General features: G+C 40.6%; 1 protein-coding gene across 12 annotated transcripts in view; it reads right to left on the bottom strand.

Annotated features, from left to right (window-relative positions):
* Positions 1-16992, bottom strand: part of IRAG2 (inositol 1,4,5-triphosphate receptor associated 2) — a 116975-nt gene that overhangs the window by 27683 nt on the left and 72300 nt on the right. The window contains exon 1 of one of the 12 annotated variants that reach the window (XM_089304687.1): positions 1354-1530. The exons of the other annotated variants lie outside the window; for them this stretch is intronic. Coding sequence (XP_089160813.1) covers positions 1354-1365 — 12 coding nt within the window. The 5' untranslated portion in view covers positions 1366-1530. Of the gene's footprint in view, positions 1-1353; positions 1531-16992 lie in introns of those variants that run through there. 12 annotated transcript variants of the gene reach the window in all.

Here is a 16992-nt window from a genome sequence, read left to right as displayed (position 1 = left end):
CTCAAACAGGACTGGAGAGGCTGGACGGGCAGCATTGTATACTATCAGCAGAAGAGTTTAATGGAACAGCTGGGTTTTGACCAGGGCCTTGACAGTCGAACAGAAGTTTGATGAATGGAGAAGTAGAGAGTCCTGGGTGGACAAACAGCACCAACAGGTTTGTGGGCTACATTCTGGCATTATGTGTTGCCTGGTTTGGCTGGTAACCATAAGGCAGTGATAGGAAAAATCAAAGTGGAAATGTAGGTTGTGACTGGATTAGCAAGACTCAAATAAGAGGCTAAACTGCTTATTACAAGGCTGTAGACAATGACAAAATTCAATTACAGTCAAAGAGTTAATAAAAAACCTCATATTGGAGTCTACTGGGATGAATATGGGTTATGCTTTTTTTTTGGTTTATTTTTTATCTTAATGAGGGTTCTTCAAAAGATCCTAGGAGATGTGTATTATGGAAAAAAATTTTCAAAAAAATTTTTGTGCCAAATGACCTTATGTTTACGTTTTGTTTTCCATGATTCTTTCTGAAGTATCCTCATCATTTATTCTAGCTCCCTACTTACTCATATTGATGAAAATGCTTAGGAAAGCTTTTTCATTTTTATAAATTTATTTTATTTATGTGAAAGGCAGAGTGAAAAAGAAAAGGAGAGGGAAAGAGAGGGAGATAAAGAAAGAAACCAAGAGCTACCATCCACTGGTTCGAGCAGCTAGAACTCCAACTACCATCTGATAGGGGATGCCCACATCATAGGCAGTGGCTTAAACCATGGCACCACAACTCTGGCTCTGCAGCAAAGTGTTTTTATGGGGAGAGACTTCTATCTGCTTAGGAGTCAGGCGAGGGCTATGAAGGGAAGTACGCAGAGATCTGCTCAAGGAGTGATGGTGAAGAGGCAGCAAGGACAGCTCCGAGTGACAGAGATTATTCAGCGAAGCAGCAGGAACCTGGAGAAGTCAAGTTCAGACATGGCAATGCCACCCACAAAGTACAGCCAACAGACCACGTCCTGGGGACGCTCACCAAGAGGTGAGGCACGAGGAACACCTCTGGGGGCCCTGCCCACTTCCCCCGGCTTGTGTGACAGGCATTTCTGCTGCAATCATTAACAGCTCCTGTACAGACAACTCAGCCACATAGTCCAACGACGGTGAATTAGGGGGTCCTTGTACGTACAGACGGCAGCCCATCCCTCAGGCAAAAACCAAACCGAAACACAGCACTCGGAAGGGAACTCTGAGATGTAATGCTGATTGAGATGTCGAAATTCAGCACACTAACAGAGACTGTGAACAGGGCACAGTCTTTGAAGCCAGATCAATATTAATTTAAGTCCCAGGGTTGCTACTTACTACTTGAGTCATCGTGGACAGGTTACTTTACTCCTTCAACTTCAGGTGCATCATGCATAAAAAGCAGAGATTTTCCATCACTCAGAGCAGTGGAGAGGATTTAGAACAGGGCAGGTGGACGTGCTCTCCTGCAAAATGCCCGCTACCCAACTGATGGTTCGTTCCTCCCCCTTCTGAGTGACACCAGTGAGAGAAAGGGGAAATGACTAAAAACTGAACATTCTATAACCTTCCAGGTTCAACTTCCCTCATTATAAGTTTATGAATCCTCTAACAGCAAAATACGCTCATTTCCTCTGCCTTTCTCTATTTTAGCTAATCAGATATGCACACTTCAAGCATTAGAACTCACGTGGCTCGCCATGTTTATAGCAGCACTGTTCACCATAGCCAAAATTTGCAGTCAACCAAGGTGTTCATCATCAGATGAGTGAATAAAGAAATACAGGCAAACTACCAAAAGCATGCCACAGAGAGACATTTAAACATGTAAGAGGTAACTCCGAGTCACATGTAAGGAAAGCCCCATTACACTAACAAGAGATTCCTCAGCAAAAATCTTGTAACCCAAGCAAGGCTGGAGTAACATATTCCAAGTTCTGAAAGAATAAAAGAAACCTGCCAATCATCAATAGTACTGTACCCATCAAAGTTTCGTTATAAATGATGGAGAAATAAAGACTTTCCAAGGTAACCAAAATTCGAGGGAATTTTTCACCACCTAATTGGCTTTACTTAAGATGCTAAAGGGGTTCCTACATTTAGAAGCTAAAGAAAAATAACTACTATCATGAAAACATGAGGAAGTATAAAACTCACTGGACAAGCAGACAGATGCAGATAAACAGAGTCAAACATTATCAATACAGGAAGTCACCAAACCATGAAACATGGAAACAACAACAAAAGAAGAAATCGGGCTATGGAAAACAATAAATCAACAGAATGATCGGACTAAGTCATTACTTATCAACAGGAACTTGGAAATTAAATGGACTAAATCCCCCAGTTAAAAGATACATACGAGAGATTCCAAGATGGCTGAAGAGGGCTGATGTAGACAAGGAGAAACTAAAAGAAAAGTGGAGGAGATGCATTCCCAGGGGAGAGTTGGAGGGACGTTTGCAGTGGACATTCTGCAGAAGGAAGAGTGATACCTGGAAGGTGAAGATGTGCAGCCACGAGTGCAGAAACTACAAACCACCCTCACAGCAGGGAACTGGAGGAGACGCCAGCTTAGGAGAGCACAGGGACAACAGGCTGCGGCTGCCTGTGCCGCCCGTGATATTGCCTGAGCGCCTTGTGGACCACACTGCTTTGAGTCCGGCATGGAGCCCCGGCCAGGGGCAGCGTACCTGCCTAACCCAGTCAAAGAAAACACGTTTCTTTCTCCCCATCTTCCCACGAGGGAGCCCAGCACCCAGTGGGGAGAAGGAACCATTCTGATACTGTCACTCCCCCTCTTCGTGGAGGAACGACACAGGACCCTGCGCTGTTCTTTTGTCTGCTCGGCCCTTCCCGGGTTTGCTGCTGGTTCTTCCCGGGTTGGCTGCCGATCCTTCCACCTCCGTGGAAGGGCGGCTCCCCCTGCCACTTTCCCCACTTCCGCAGGGGAGCGGCACACCACCAGCCGGCTCTCTCGGGGGCTGCTCAGATGTTACCCGGATGTTCCCCTTAGATGTTCCTTGTGCATGTTGTCTCTCTCCTCCTTTATAGTCCTCCTCTGCCAATCCCAACTCGGCTGCCCACACGCCGAGTACGCTGCTCTCCTCCAATCAGGAGCAGGATCAGCTCCTGCAGGTTATTGGTCGAACTGGAGGCAGCTGTGTAGAAGCTGTTTCTCCCTTCTCAGCGCCATATTGTGGGAGAGCAGATGCATAGAATAAGTCTTAATTCCAGTAACTTAGTCTAGTCCGAGTTGCTCCCCACAGATACAAGTACAGGCTGCAGTGGATCCTGTGTGCGCATGTGGTCAGGGATTTTACCAGACAGAAGACTTGGCATTGCCCACTGAATTTGAGTCTGGCTGGAAGGGTTGACAGGGTTTTGGGCACCCATGTTGGACTGTGAGGTGGCCCCAGGTTCTCAACATATCACAGGTTCTGGGGCTCAAATGGCCTAGGCAGAGTACCCACATGCAGCTGGCTCTGGGAATGTCTCTGTTCACTCTGTGGACAGGATAGACTAGCAGGGCCGAGTGGGTCCTCTGCACCCCTTGACAGTGGGAGCCATGTGTGCTTCAACTATGGGAATTCTGTGATGGCACAGTAGGGCGCAGGATGTAACTGGGTCTCTGGGCAATCACTGTGTCTGGTGCAGAGGCTCAGAGCCCCCCGACTGACTGGGGTGGTACATTGCAGAGGGATCTGAGCTCCCACTGAGGACTGCACAGCTCCTTTGTGCAGTTCATGCAGCAGAGCACGCGACTGCCACGCCCACTGTGGGCTTACTCCAGGCATTGATCACCTTGTAAAAGAGGAGGTGAAGCTATGATTATGCCAACAGAAGTGATCATACCCTGCCCCTGCTGATAATAGAAGAGATTTACCATATCCACCTTGGATGTCACCCTCAGCACTCACCCCAACCTAGAACAATGCAGAAATTCAAGAAACAAGAATAACAAAGACAACGTAACTACCCAAAAGGAACACAACAATACTTCAACATTAGAATGTGACGACACAGTGATTCATGAAATACCTGAGAAGGAATTCAGAAGAGTGATCACAGGATTACTCAGAAGTAATGAAAAGCAAATGCATGAGTTAAGAAATGTATATGGGCTGGCACCATGGCTCAATAGGCTAATCCTCTGCCTGCGGCACTGGCACACCGGGTTCTAGTCCTGGTCGGGGCGCCAGATTCTGTCCCGGTTGCCCCTCTTCCAGGCCAGCTCTCTGCTATGGCGAGGGAGTGCAGTGGAGGATGCCCCAGGTACTTGGGCCCTGCACCCGCATGGGAGACCAGAAGAAGCACCTGGCTCCTGGCTTCGGATCAGCGCGATGCACCGGCCACAGCACACTGGCCATTGGAGGGTGAACCAGCGGTAAAGGAAGACCTTTTTCTCTGAAATACCTGCAATGAAGAATTCAGCATGTCAAATAAATAATACAGTGGAAAGCCTTAATGGCAGATTTGGTGAGGCAGAAGAAAGAATATCCAAACCAGAAGACACATCTTTGGAAATATCACAGACCAAAAAGAAAAATTAAAGAATAAATGAGAAAAATGGAGATTTATGGGATACTATCAAATGACCCAACATACAGGTCGTGGGGTTCCTGAAGGTGTGGAAAGAGTGAATGGAGTGTAAGTCCTATTCAGTGAAATAATTTAAAAAAAACTTCCCTAATTTGGAAAAACAAAGTGACATCCAAGTACACGAGGTACACAGAACTCCTAATAGACATGACCAGAAAAAGATTTTCACCACAACACACTGTAGTCAAACATTTAACAGTAAAATATAAAGAGAAGATTCTAATGCATGAGAGAAATGCCAGATTACTTTCAGAGGATTTCCAATTAGAATCACAGCTGAATTCTCATTAGAAACCCTACAGGCTAGAAAAGAACAGAGAAAGATTTCAAGTCTTAAAAGAAAAAACTTTCAACCTCAAATACTCTGCAAAGTTCCCATTTATGAACAAAGGTGACATAAAGACCCTCCATAGCAAATAGATATCCAAAGATTTTTTTCACCTCACAAATTTGTCCAGCCTCACAAATGATGCTTAAAGATGTGCTACACAGAGAAAGATGGAAAGACAGAATGGAAAGGCAGAAAATGTACACAGTAAAAGTACAAAGGATCCAAAACAAACAACAGGAATACTTATTGGAAAAGGGCAGGGCAAAGTCATTACTTATCAATAGTAATCTTGGATGTAAGTGGCCTAAATTCTCCAGTTAACAGATACAGACTGGCTGAATGGATTAAAAAAACAAGACTCATCTATGTGCTACCTACAAGAAGCACACCTCACCAACAAGAATAAATGCAGACTAAAAGTGAAAGAATGAAAAACGGTATTCTATGCTAATGAAAAGAAAAAATGAGCAGATATAGCCATCCTGTATCAGATGAAACAGACTTTGACACAAAACTATTCAAGGAAATAAAGAAGAACATTATGTAATGATTAATGGATCAATTCAACAAGAGGAAGTAACTATAATAAACATATATATACCCAACACCAAGATGCCTGGCTATTTAAAACAAATGTTGATAGATCTAAAGAGAGACACAGACTCCAATACAGTAGTAATGGGGGACTTCAACAGTCCATTTCATCAATAAACAGATCAACTAGATAGAAAATCAACAAAGAAACAATAGAGCTAATCTACACTATGGACCAAATGGGCCTAACTGATATCTATGGAACCTTTCATCACATAATGGAGGAAAGGACATTTTTTTTCATCAGTATAGGGAACTTTTTCAAGGAAAGACCATACTATAGGCCACAAAGCAAGTCTCAGCAAATAAACAGGTATCATACCATGAATCTTTTCTGACAATGGAATGAACCTGGAAATTAACAACAAACTCCTGAATGAACAGGTCATGGAGGAAATCAAAAGGGAAATAAAAAAATCTCCTGGAAACAACTGAAGAACAGAGTATGACATATCAAAACTTACGGGATGGGCTGGCTCTGTGGCACAGTGGGTAAAGCCGCCGTCTGAAGTGCCAGCATCCCATATAGGTGCCAGTTCTAATCCCAGCTGCTCCTCTTCCAATCCAGCTCTCTGCTGTGGCCTGGGAAAGCAGTAGAAGATCGCCCAAGTGCTTGGGCCCCTGCACCCAGGTGGGAGACTTGGAAGAAGCTCCAGGCTCCTTTCTTCAGATAGGCCCAGCTCTGGCCATTGTGGCCATTTAGGGAGTAAACCAGTGAATGGAAGACCTCTCTCTCTCTTTCTCTCTCTCTCTCCCCTCCCTCCCCCTCTCTGCAAATATGTCTTTCATATAAATAAATAAATCTTAAAAAAAAACCTTATGAGATACAGCAAAAGCAGTGCTAAGAGGCAAGTTTATAGCAATCGGCACCTACATCAAGAAACTGGAAAGGCATCAAATAAATGAGCTGTCAGTGCAAGTCAAGAATGTAGAAAAATAAGAAAGCAAACCTCAAATTAGAAGAAAAAACTAACTGAAACTAGAGTAGAAATAAACAAAATTGAAACAAAAATGTAAAAGATCAGAAAAAGAGCTGGTTTTCTGGGAAAATAAATAAACACAACTGATACACCATTGTCCCAACTAACCAAAAAAAAAAAAAAAAGAGGGAGATCCAAATTAATAAAATCAAAAATGAAAAAGATGATATAACAATGGCTACTGCAGAAATAAAAACAATCATCAGTAATTAATACAAAGAGCTACATGTCAACAAATTTAAAAACCTTGAAGAAATGGATAGGTTCCTGGACACATATCACTACCCAAATTGAGTCATAAAGACACAGAAAACCTAAACAGACAAATAACTAAGACAGAGATTGATTCAGTAATAAAGACTCTCCCAAAAAAGAAGACTCCAAGACCAGAGGACTTCACTGCTGAATTCTGAGAGACAATAAGAAGAACAAACTCCAATTCTTTTCAAGCTATTCAAAACAACTGAAAAGCATAGAATCCTCCTAAACTCCTTTTTGAGTCCAGCATCAACTTAGTTGCAAAATCAAAAAAAAAGATACAACAGAGAAAGGGGACAATAGAACAATGATCTCTGATGAACACGGATCCAAAAATCCTCAACAAAATACTAGGTAACTGAATTCAACAACACATCAGACAGTTCACTCACCCACACAAAGTGGGATTTATTCCTGGTGTGCAGGAATGATTCCACATATGTATATCAATAAATGTGATATATGACATTAACAAATTGAGGAATAAAAACCATATGATTATCTCAATAGATGCAGAGAAAGCATTTCATAAAATACAACATTCTTTCACGATGAAAACTTTCAACAAATTGGGTACAGAAGGGACATTCTTCAACACAAGGCAATTTATGACAAACCCACAGCCAGCATTATACTGAAGAGGGAATAGTTGAAAGCATTTTTACTAAGATCTGGACTCAGACAAGGATGTCCACGGTCACCATTGCTATTCAATATAGTTCTGGCAGGTTTAGCCAGAGCCATTAGGCAAGAAAAAAAAGGGGGATACATATTGCAAAGGAGGGAATCAAATTATCCCTGTTTGCAGATGACATAATTCTATATATAGGGTAACCAAAACACTTCAAGAGACTTTTGGAACTCATAAAAGAGTTTGTTAAAGTGCAGAATATAAAAATCAGCACACAAAAATCAATAGCCTTTGTATACACAGACAATGCCATTGTTGAAAAAGAATTTCTGGCCAGTGCCGCGGCTCACTAGGCTAATCCTCCGTCTGTGGCGCCGGCACACCAGGTTCTAGTCCCGGTCGGGGCGCCGGATTCTGTCCCAGTTGCCCCTCTTCCAGGCCAGCTCTCTGCTGTGGCCAGGGAGTGCAGTGGAGGATGGCCCAAGTGCTTGGGCCCTGCACCCCATGGGAGACCAGGATAAGCACCTGGCTCCTGGCTTTGGATCAGCACAGTGCGCCGGCCGCAGCACACCGGCCGCAGCGGCCATTGGAGGGTGAACCAACGGCAAAGGAAGACCTTTCTCTCTGTCTCTCTCTCTCACTGTCCACTCTGCCTGTCAAAAAAATAAATAAATAATTTCTAAGATCAATCCCATTCACAAGTGCTACAAAAAATTAATACCTTGGAATAACTTTAATCAAGAAAGTGAGAGATCTCTACTATGAAAATCACAAAACATTAAAGAAAGAAGAGACAAAAAATGGAAAAATATTACAAGTTTATGGATTGGAAGAATTAATATCATAAAAATATATATATTTCTGAAAGCAGTTTATAGCTTCAATGCAATCCTTATCAAAATTCCAACAACATTTTACTCAGCTCTAGAACAAACTCTGCTAACATTCAAATGGAAACACGAGAGACCCCAAATAGCTAAAGCAATCTTAAACAGCAAAAATAAAGCCAGATTCATCACAATAACGCATTTCAAACATATCACAGGGCAGTTATAATCAAAACAGCCTGGTACTGATACAAAAACAGGTGGGTAGACCAGTGGAACAGAACACAAACTCCAGAAAACAATCCACACATCCACAATCAACTAATCTTTGACAAAGGAGCTAACATCAATCCTTGGGATAAAGATAGTCTCTTCAACAAATAGTGCTGGGAAAATGATATCTCCATTTGTAATGGTATGAAAGAACACCACTCCTTATACCTTATACAAAAATGAACTCAAAATGCATCAATGATCTAAGTCTATGACCTGATACCATTAAATTACTAGAGGAGAACATTGGAGAAACTCTGCAAAATATTGGCACAAGCAAAGTCTTCTTGGAAAAGACTCCAGAAGCACAGGAAATCAAAACCACCATAGACAAATGGGACTACACCGAGCTGAGAATGTCTGCATAGCAAAGGAAACACTCAGCAAATTGAAGAGGCAACCCAAAGATTAGGAGATAATATTTGCAAACTATGCAACTGATAAAGGATTAATATCCAGAATCTATGAAGAGCTTAAGAAACTCAAGAACAGCAAAACAAAGAATCTAGTTATGAAATGAGCAAGGACTGCAGCAAGCATTTTTCAAAATAGGAAATTAAAATGGCCAACAGACACATGAACAGATGCTCGGTAGTCATTAGAGAAATGCAAATCAAAACCACAGTGAGGTTTCACCTCATCCCAGTTAGAGTGGCTCCCACATAGAAATCAGCAAATAATAAAAATTGGTGGGGATGTAAGGATAAAGAAACCCTAATCCTGTTGGTGGGAATGTCAACTTGAACAGCCATTGTGGAAGACAGTATACAGTTAGCTCAGAAAGTTGCAAACAGATCTACCATGATTCAGCCATCCCACTCCTGGGAATTCACCCAAAGGAAATGCAATCATCACATCAAAGAGTGATCTGTACCTCCATGTTTACTGCAGTTCAATTTACAATAGCCAAGATATGGAATCAACCTAGATGTCCATCATCTGATGACTTGATCGAGAAACTATATATGTGTACACACACAAGCGCACAGTGAAAGAGTGAGAATGGAATACTCTTCAGTTGTAAAAAGAATGAAATTCTGTCTTTTCAAAGAACATGGATTCAACTGGAAATGATTATACTTGGTGAAATAAGTCAGACTCACAAAGGCAAATATCTGTTTTCCCTGATCTGTGGTAACTAATAGAGCACCAAATATGTCATGTACATGTGTGAAATTGACATTTTGAGATTTGATGATTTTCTTTATATCCCTTATCTCTACTGTTGGGAAACAGTGTGTCTTTTTCTTCTTACTATTTGCTGAACACTTTACTTAGTGAAAGGTTAATCTTATGAGTATACAAATAAAGTAGATCACTGTAAAAATTAAGAGAGAATAAGAGGAAGGAGGAGGGAGTGTGAAAGTATGGGCAGGAGGGAGGGCAGGGTGGGAAGTATCACTACGTATCACTAAGCTCTAACTCTGTGTATATGAAATACATGAAATTTGTTCACCTTAAAAAATGTTTAAAGTAAAAAAATACATGCTGCCTGAATTGATTTAAAGAAAAAAAAGATGCAAAAATGTGCAGCCTATAAGAAACCCACTTCACCAGTAGAGACAGAGACAGAAAGTGAAACAATGGAAAGAAGATGTTGTCCATGCAAAAGGAAATGAACAGCAAGCAAGGGTAGCCAAGCTTGTATCAGACAAAATACACTTAAAGACAAAAAGACAAAGGAGGTCACTGAATGACTAAGTGATGAACTCAGCAGAAGATCTAGCAATAGTAAACATATAAGCACCTAATGCCAGAGCATGCTATTTTATAAAACAAACATTAAATATACAGGGATCGACTCCAATGCAATAGTGCAGGACCTGCAACATTCCACTGCCTTCAATGTACGGATCATACAGAGTCCTCCCCCACCAAAAAAAAAAAAAAATCAAAATCAACAGAGAGACATCAGAATTAAACCAGACTGTCGATCAAACAGAATAAAACTCACTCACAGAACATTTCATTCAACGGTTGTAGTAAACATCTTTTCAGGAGTGCATATAAAATTCTCTGACAGACCATATATTAGGCCACAAAACAGGTCTCAACAATTTTTTAAAAAACCCTATCATAATTTTTCTGACCCACATGGAATAAAACTAGGAATTAAAAACTAAAGAAACTTTAGGAATCACACAATTATATAGACAGTGAACAATATCCTGTTAAATGATTAAGGGATCACTGAAGAAATCAAAGGAGAAATTAAAATATTTATTTAAACAAATGAAAGTGGAAACATTGCATGACAATAAAAATGTTATAAAGGGGATATGTATATCAGTAAGTGCCTATTTACAAAAACACAAGATATTTAATTACAACCTAACAACGCATCTAAAGGATATGGAGAAGCAAGAACAAGCAAAATACAAAATTACTAGAAGGGAAAAAAAAAAGGAAATAGACTTAAAAATGCAATATTCTACTGAAGATGAAGAATTGGTGTTTTGAAAACATAAATAAAATCCATGAATCTTTATCTATAGTAACCAATAAAAAAAGAGAAGATTAAAAGAAATAAAACCAAAAATGAAAAAGCTGCTATTACAACTTATATCACAGAAATTCATAGGAAATGAAATAACATAACTATTATACACCAATAAAATGGAAAATCCAGAAATACTAAATTTGTATCATAAATCCTAAAATTGTATCATAAAGACACAGAAAACCTGAGCGGGCCAGTAATTAATCATGAGAGTGAATCAGCAAAGTCTTACAACAAAGAAAAGCCCAAAATCATAAGGCTAAACATTTGGGTTTTACCTAACTATTAAGGAAGAATTAACCCCAATTTTTATCAAAATATTTCAAAATACTGAAAAAGGGAATGGAACACTTCCAAACTCTTTTTTTGAGGCCACATCACCTGATACCAAAATCAGACAAGGAGACAACAAGAAAATATTATAGACAAATATCCCTAAAAAACACAGAAGCAAAAATTCTCAGCAAAAGGCTAGCAGCAATTAAATTCAATAGCACATCATAAAAATCACTACCATAAACCAGTGGATGGAAGAGCTCTCTCTCTGTCTCTCTGTAACTCTTTCAAATAAACATAAATCTTTTTAAAAAAAAATCACTACCATGATCAAGTGGGACTCATCCCAAAAAAATCCAAGTATAATTCCACAAATACAAATTAAAAAAAACAAAGTACCTCACATCAATATAACGAAGCCTAAAATGTCTGTGATCATATCAATAGATGCAGAAAGAACATTTGATAAAATTCAACATCCATGCATCATTAAAACCTTTAGCAAACTAGGTATACAAGGAAGATACCTCAACACAGTAAAAGCTACGTATGATAAACTGATAGCCAGCATCAGACTGAATGTGGGGGAAAAACCACATTTCCTGTAATGTTTACATCCAGAAAAGGAAGTAAACTTTCACCATTCTTACTCAGTGTTACTGCAGTTTTACCCAGGTCAATTAGGCAAGAATAAAAAAAAAGGCACACAAATAGGAAAGGAGGAAGTCAAAATTTTCCTGTTTGCAATAACATTTTTATATGCAGAAAACCCAGAAGATTTCAGAAAAAGACGATTAAAACTGACAAATTGAGTAACAGCACAGCAATTAAATTAACAAAAACAAATCAGTAGCATTTCATACACCAATAACAAACTAGGTAACAAAGATATTTAACAACAATCCCATTGATAATAGCTGAAAATAAGAAATACCTAGGAATAAATTTAACAAATTACACAAATACTTCAATGAAAACTACAAAACAATGATGAGATAAATTGAACCAGACAGAAAAATTGGAAAGATTTCCCATGTTCATTCAAGGTTTGGCAGAATATTTTTAAAATGTTCATATTACCCAAAGCAATTCATAAATTCAATGCAGTATCATGAAAACATCAATGACATTCTTCTATAACCACAAAGGAAAAAACCATGTAATTAATATGGAAGGACGAAAGAGCTCAAAAGCCAAAGTAATCTGCAACAAAAAGAACAAGTAAAAAGCATTACAATACCTCATTTCTTTTTTAAGGTTTATTTATTATTTGAAAGGCAGAGTTACAGATGCAGAGGCAGAGAGACAGAGAGAGCGAGCAAGAGAGACAGAGAGAGACAGAGAGTATTCCATCTGCTGGTTCGCTCCCTAAATGGCTGCAATGGCTGGAGCCACATCCATCTGAAGCCAGGAGCCTGGCGCCTCTTCTGGGTCTCCAGGGGGCTGCAGGGACCCAAGGACTTGAGGCATATTTCACTGCTTTCCCAGGCCATGGCGGAGAGCTGGATCAGAAGTGGAGCAACCGGGATTCAAACCGGCACCCATCAGAGGCTTCACCCGCTATGCCACAGCACCAGCCTCCACAATACCGGATTTCAAAACACACCACAGAGCTAGCCCGCAACAGCACTGTAATGTCATTCAAGCAAATACAAAGATCGGTGGAACAGAATAGAAATACCACAAATAAATACATACATACACAGCCAAATGATTCTCTACACACCAGAAACATAGACAAAGGACAGTTTCTTCAATAAATGGTGATGAGAGAACAGGATCCTCACACACAGAAGACACTTGATCTCCTTTCTCACCCCATAGAAAAATCAAGTCAAAGTGGATCAATGACCAAAATCTAAGACTTGAAACAACAACAAGCCCAAGCCACTAAAAAAAAAAAAAAAAAAAAAAGGAGGAAACACTTCAAGACAGGGCAATGATTTTTTTTAACTTTCTGAATTCTGGTTTATTTATCAGCATCCAAGATTTATACCAGAAATAAACATTATCATGGATAATAGTTTATTAAAATCACCATTCATCATAAATACTAGTCTTGGTATATAACACCATTTTAACTATCCAGTTATTTTTATAAGATCCTTGAATATAGTCAATAAAAGTAAAATTAGACAAATGGACTCATTTCAAACTAAAAAGTTTCTAAGCAGTCAAGGAAACAGCAGAATGAAGACACAACTGAAAGAATGAGAGAAAACATGTATAAACCCATCATCTGGCCAAGACCCAAATTTCTTTGAGTGTCAATCACTACTGAAAAATAAAAGATCAGAGTTCTCAAAAAAATAAAATATGGCCCTATATTATATCCTATCAGAGGCATTGTAAAACTATATACATAAAACATATACATGGTCAAAATCAAAACATCGATTGGTCTTTTTTAAAGACAAAATTCTGCCAAACCAAAGATTCAAAAAAGCAAGCAAAGAACAAAGGAGATTGGCTTAGCCCAGAAGGCACTGGGGTCATTGTGAAAAATGTCCATAGGAAATTCTGAAGCCAAAATTGTGAAACTGGTCTTTTATTTATTTTTATTTATTTTTATTTTTTTGACAGGCAGAGTGGACAGTGAGAGAGAGAGACAGAGAGAAAGGTTTTCCTTTGCCGTTGGTTCACCCTCCAATGGCCGCCATGGCTGGCGCACCGCGCTGATCTGAAGCCAGGAGCCAGGTTCTTCTCCTGGTCTCCCATGGGGTGCAGGGCCCAAGCACTTGGGCCATCCTCCACTGCACTCCTGGGCCACAGCAGAGAGCTGGCCTGGAAGAGGGGCAACCGGGACAGAATCCGGCGCCCCGACCGGGACTAGAACCTGGTGTGCCGGCGCCGCAAGGCGGAGGATTAGCCTAGTGAGCTGGAGCGCCAGCATGAAACTGGTCTTTAAAAAAACAAAACAGGGGCCGGCGCTGTGGTGCAGTGGGTTGATGCCCTGGCCTGAAGCGCTGGCATCCCATATGGGCACGCTGGTTCGAGACCCAGCTGCTCCACTTCCGACCCTGCTCTCTGCTATGGCCTGGGAAAGCAGTAGAAGATGGCCCAAGTCCTTGGACCCCCGTACCCACGTGGGAGACCCAGAAGAGGCTCCTGGCTGTTGACTTTGGATTGGCACAGCTCAGGCCGTTGCAGCCAGCTGAGGAGTGAACCAGCGGATGGAAAATCAATCAATCACTCTCTCTCTCTCTGCCTCTCCTTCTCTCCCTCTGTAACTCTGCCTTTCAAGTAAATAAATAAATCTTTTTTAAAAAAAAATAAATATTTAAGAAGGAACTCCTGTGATGGATAAATTTTTATGTGAACCTTTCAGAAAAAAAAAAAAGGATTAAGATCCAGAATGTATATTTTAAAATTTTAACAAAAAAAGCAAACATCCAGTTAAAGGATGGGAGAAGATATTTCTTAAAAGCAAAAATTCAAATGACCAACGAATTTATGAAAAAATTCTCAGCATTCTTATGATGTCCAGGAAATGCCAATGAAAACCACCTTGAGATCCATTTCCCTCCAGTTAGAATGGCTAGTATCAAAAAGCCAAAAAATAACTATTACTAGCAAGAATATGCAGAAAAGGGAACCCTCAATCACTTTTGAAGAAGATACAAATTATCTCAGCCACTATGGAGAACACTAGAGAAGTTCCTCAAAAAACCAAAAATCCTATCAATCATGTAACCCAGCTATCCCACTCTGGGTATATACCCAAAGGAAATGAAGCCAGTATATTGAAAAGGACACCAGCACTCCCACATTCATTGCAACACAATTCACAACAGCCAAGCTATAGAATCAACCTAGGTGTTCACAGGTGAACGAAGTGGCAAAGAAAATGCAATCCATATGAAGTGTCTTCAAAAAGTTCAAAAAATGTGTAGTATGAAAATATTATGGTGCCCAGCATTGCGGTAGAATGGGTTAAATCACCACCTACAATGCCAGCCTCCCATACGGGAGCCAGTTTGAGCGAGCTCCGGTTGCTCTACTTCTGATCCGGCTCCCTGCTCACAAGCCTGGGAAAGCAGCAGCAGACATCCCAAGTCCTTAGGCACTGCATCCATGTGGCAGACCTGGATAAGGCTCCTGGCTTAGGCCTGGACCAACCCCAGCTATGGTGACCATTTGTGGAGTGAACCCATAGATGGAGGATCTCTCACTTTCTCTATCCTTCTCTCTCTAACTCTGCCTCTCAAATAAAAATAAATCTTTAAAACAACAAAATATTATGCATGGACTTAAACCTTAGCATAAAAATCAACTGCTTTTATAAAGCTTTGTTTATTTTGAAAGAGAGAGAGAGAGAGAGAGATCTTCTATCATCTGGTTCATTCCTCAGATGGCTGCAACAGATAGAGCTGGGCTAAGCCAAAGGCAGGAGCTCAATCCAGATCTCCCGTAAGAGTCGCAAGGGCCAAACACGTGGGACATGTTATGCTGCTTTTCCCAGGCCATAAGAAGGGAGCTGGATTGGAAACGGAGCAGTGGGGACACGAATCAGCGGCCACATGGGATGTTGGTTTCGCAGGCAGCAGGCTCAACTCATGAATCCTCAATGTCAGCACAGCAGACCTTTTAACTCCATTTTATTATAATTTTTGAAGTGCTCTTGTATACACAACAGAATATTATTTGGCCATAAAAAGGGAATGAAACCCTGAGATTTCCAGTGAATCAGATGAAACTGGATTTCATTACATTAAATGAAATAAGCCAGATATAGAAAGACAAAGTCAGTCTGAGGTTAACAACAGCGATTATTAGAGGGGTGTTAGGTAATGGGTACCTAAATACAGTTGGATAGGAGGTCTAAGTTCTAGTGTTCAACAGCTCGGTGAGGGGACTGTAGTTCACAACAATGTGTCAAAGATCTGGGGTGTGAAGAACTGCAAGAGAGGAGATTGTATCTGACAAACATAAAGACAATACAAGGAACAGAGATGCTAATATCCTGTTATGATCAGTATGCGTGCATTCAAATATTGCGTTATGCTCCCTCAGTGTACATAAATGCATACTAATAAAAACCAAAGGAAATGAGGATCGCAGTTCCACAACCATACAGGACTGAGTTCTGCCTAAGGCTACAGCAGGATTATACCCACAGCCTCTGGCCCAGAAGGCAGCCTTGCCAACACCTTGACTTTTGTCTTAAAAGAGCCATGTCAGAAATGATCTACAGAAACTTCAAGAGAAAAAAATCGTGTGGTTCAGGCAGGTATTGTGTGCAGTGGGTGAAGCCACTCCTTGGAGTACTCTAGCAGAGGGCTTGGTTTGAATCCCAGTGGCTCTGCACTTTCAATCCAGCCTCCTGTCCATGCACCTGGGAGGCAGCACATAAAGCCTCAACTACTTGGGTCCCTGCCACGTCTGTGGGAGACCTGTGTGGAGTCCTGTTCTCCTGGCTTCGGTCTGACTTAGCCCTAGCTGTTGTGGCTGTTTGGAGAGCAAGCCAACAGAGGGAAGACATCTCTGTCATGCTGCCTTCAAATAAAATAAAATAAATCTGTAGGAAAAAATATTGTGTTTTAAGCCTTGAAAAATCAAATATACAACCCAGAGTTTAAACTGCACAAGGGACAAAGTTCCCCAGATGACTGATTGTTAATTTCCTGACTTCAGGACTGGCATTTCTCATTAGTATTCTGCTGTTGAATTAATGCTTCCTGTAAATTTCTCCCTAATGCTTTGAA

This window comes from Oryctolagus cuniculus, chromosome 9 (genome assembly GCF_051225735.1).
Source record: "Oryctolagus cuniculus isolate XC-2025 breed Fujian yellow rabbit chromosome 9, ASM5122573v1, whole genome shotgun sequence".
In the NCBI taxonomy this organism is placed as follows: domain Eukaryota; kingdom Metazoa; phylum Chordata; class Mammalia; order Lagomorpha; family Leporidae; genus Oryctolagus; species Oryctolagus cuniculus.
Note: the sequence above shows the minus strand (reverse complement) of the source record. Positions and strands in the feature narration are given on the sequence as shown.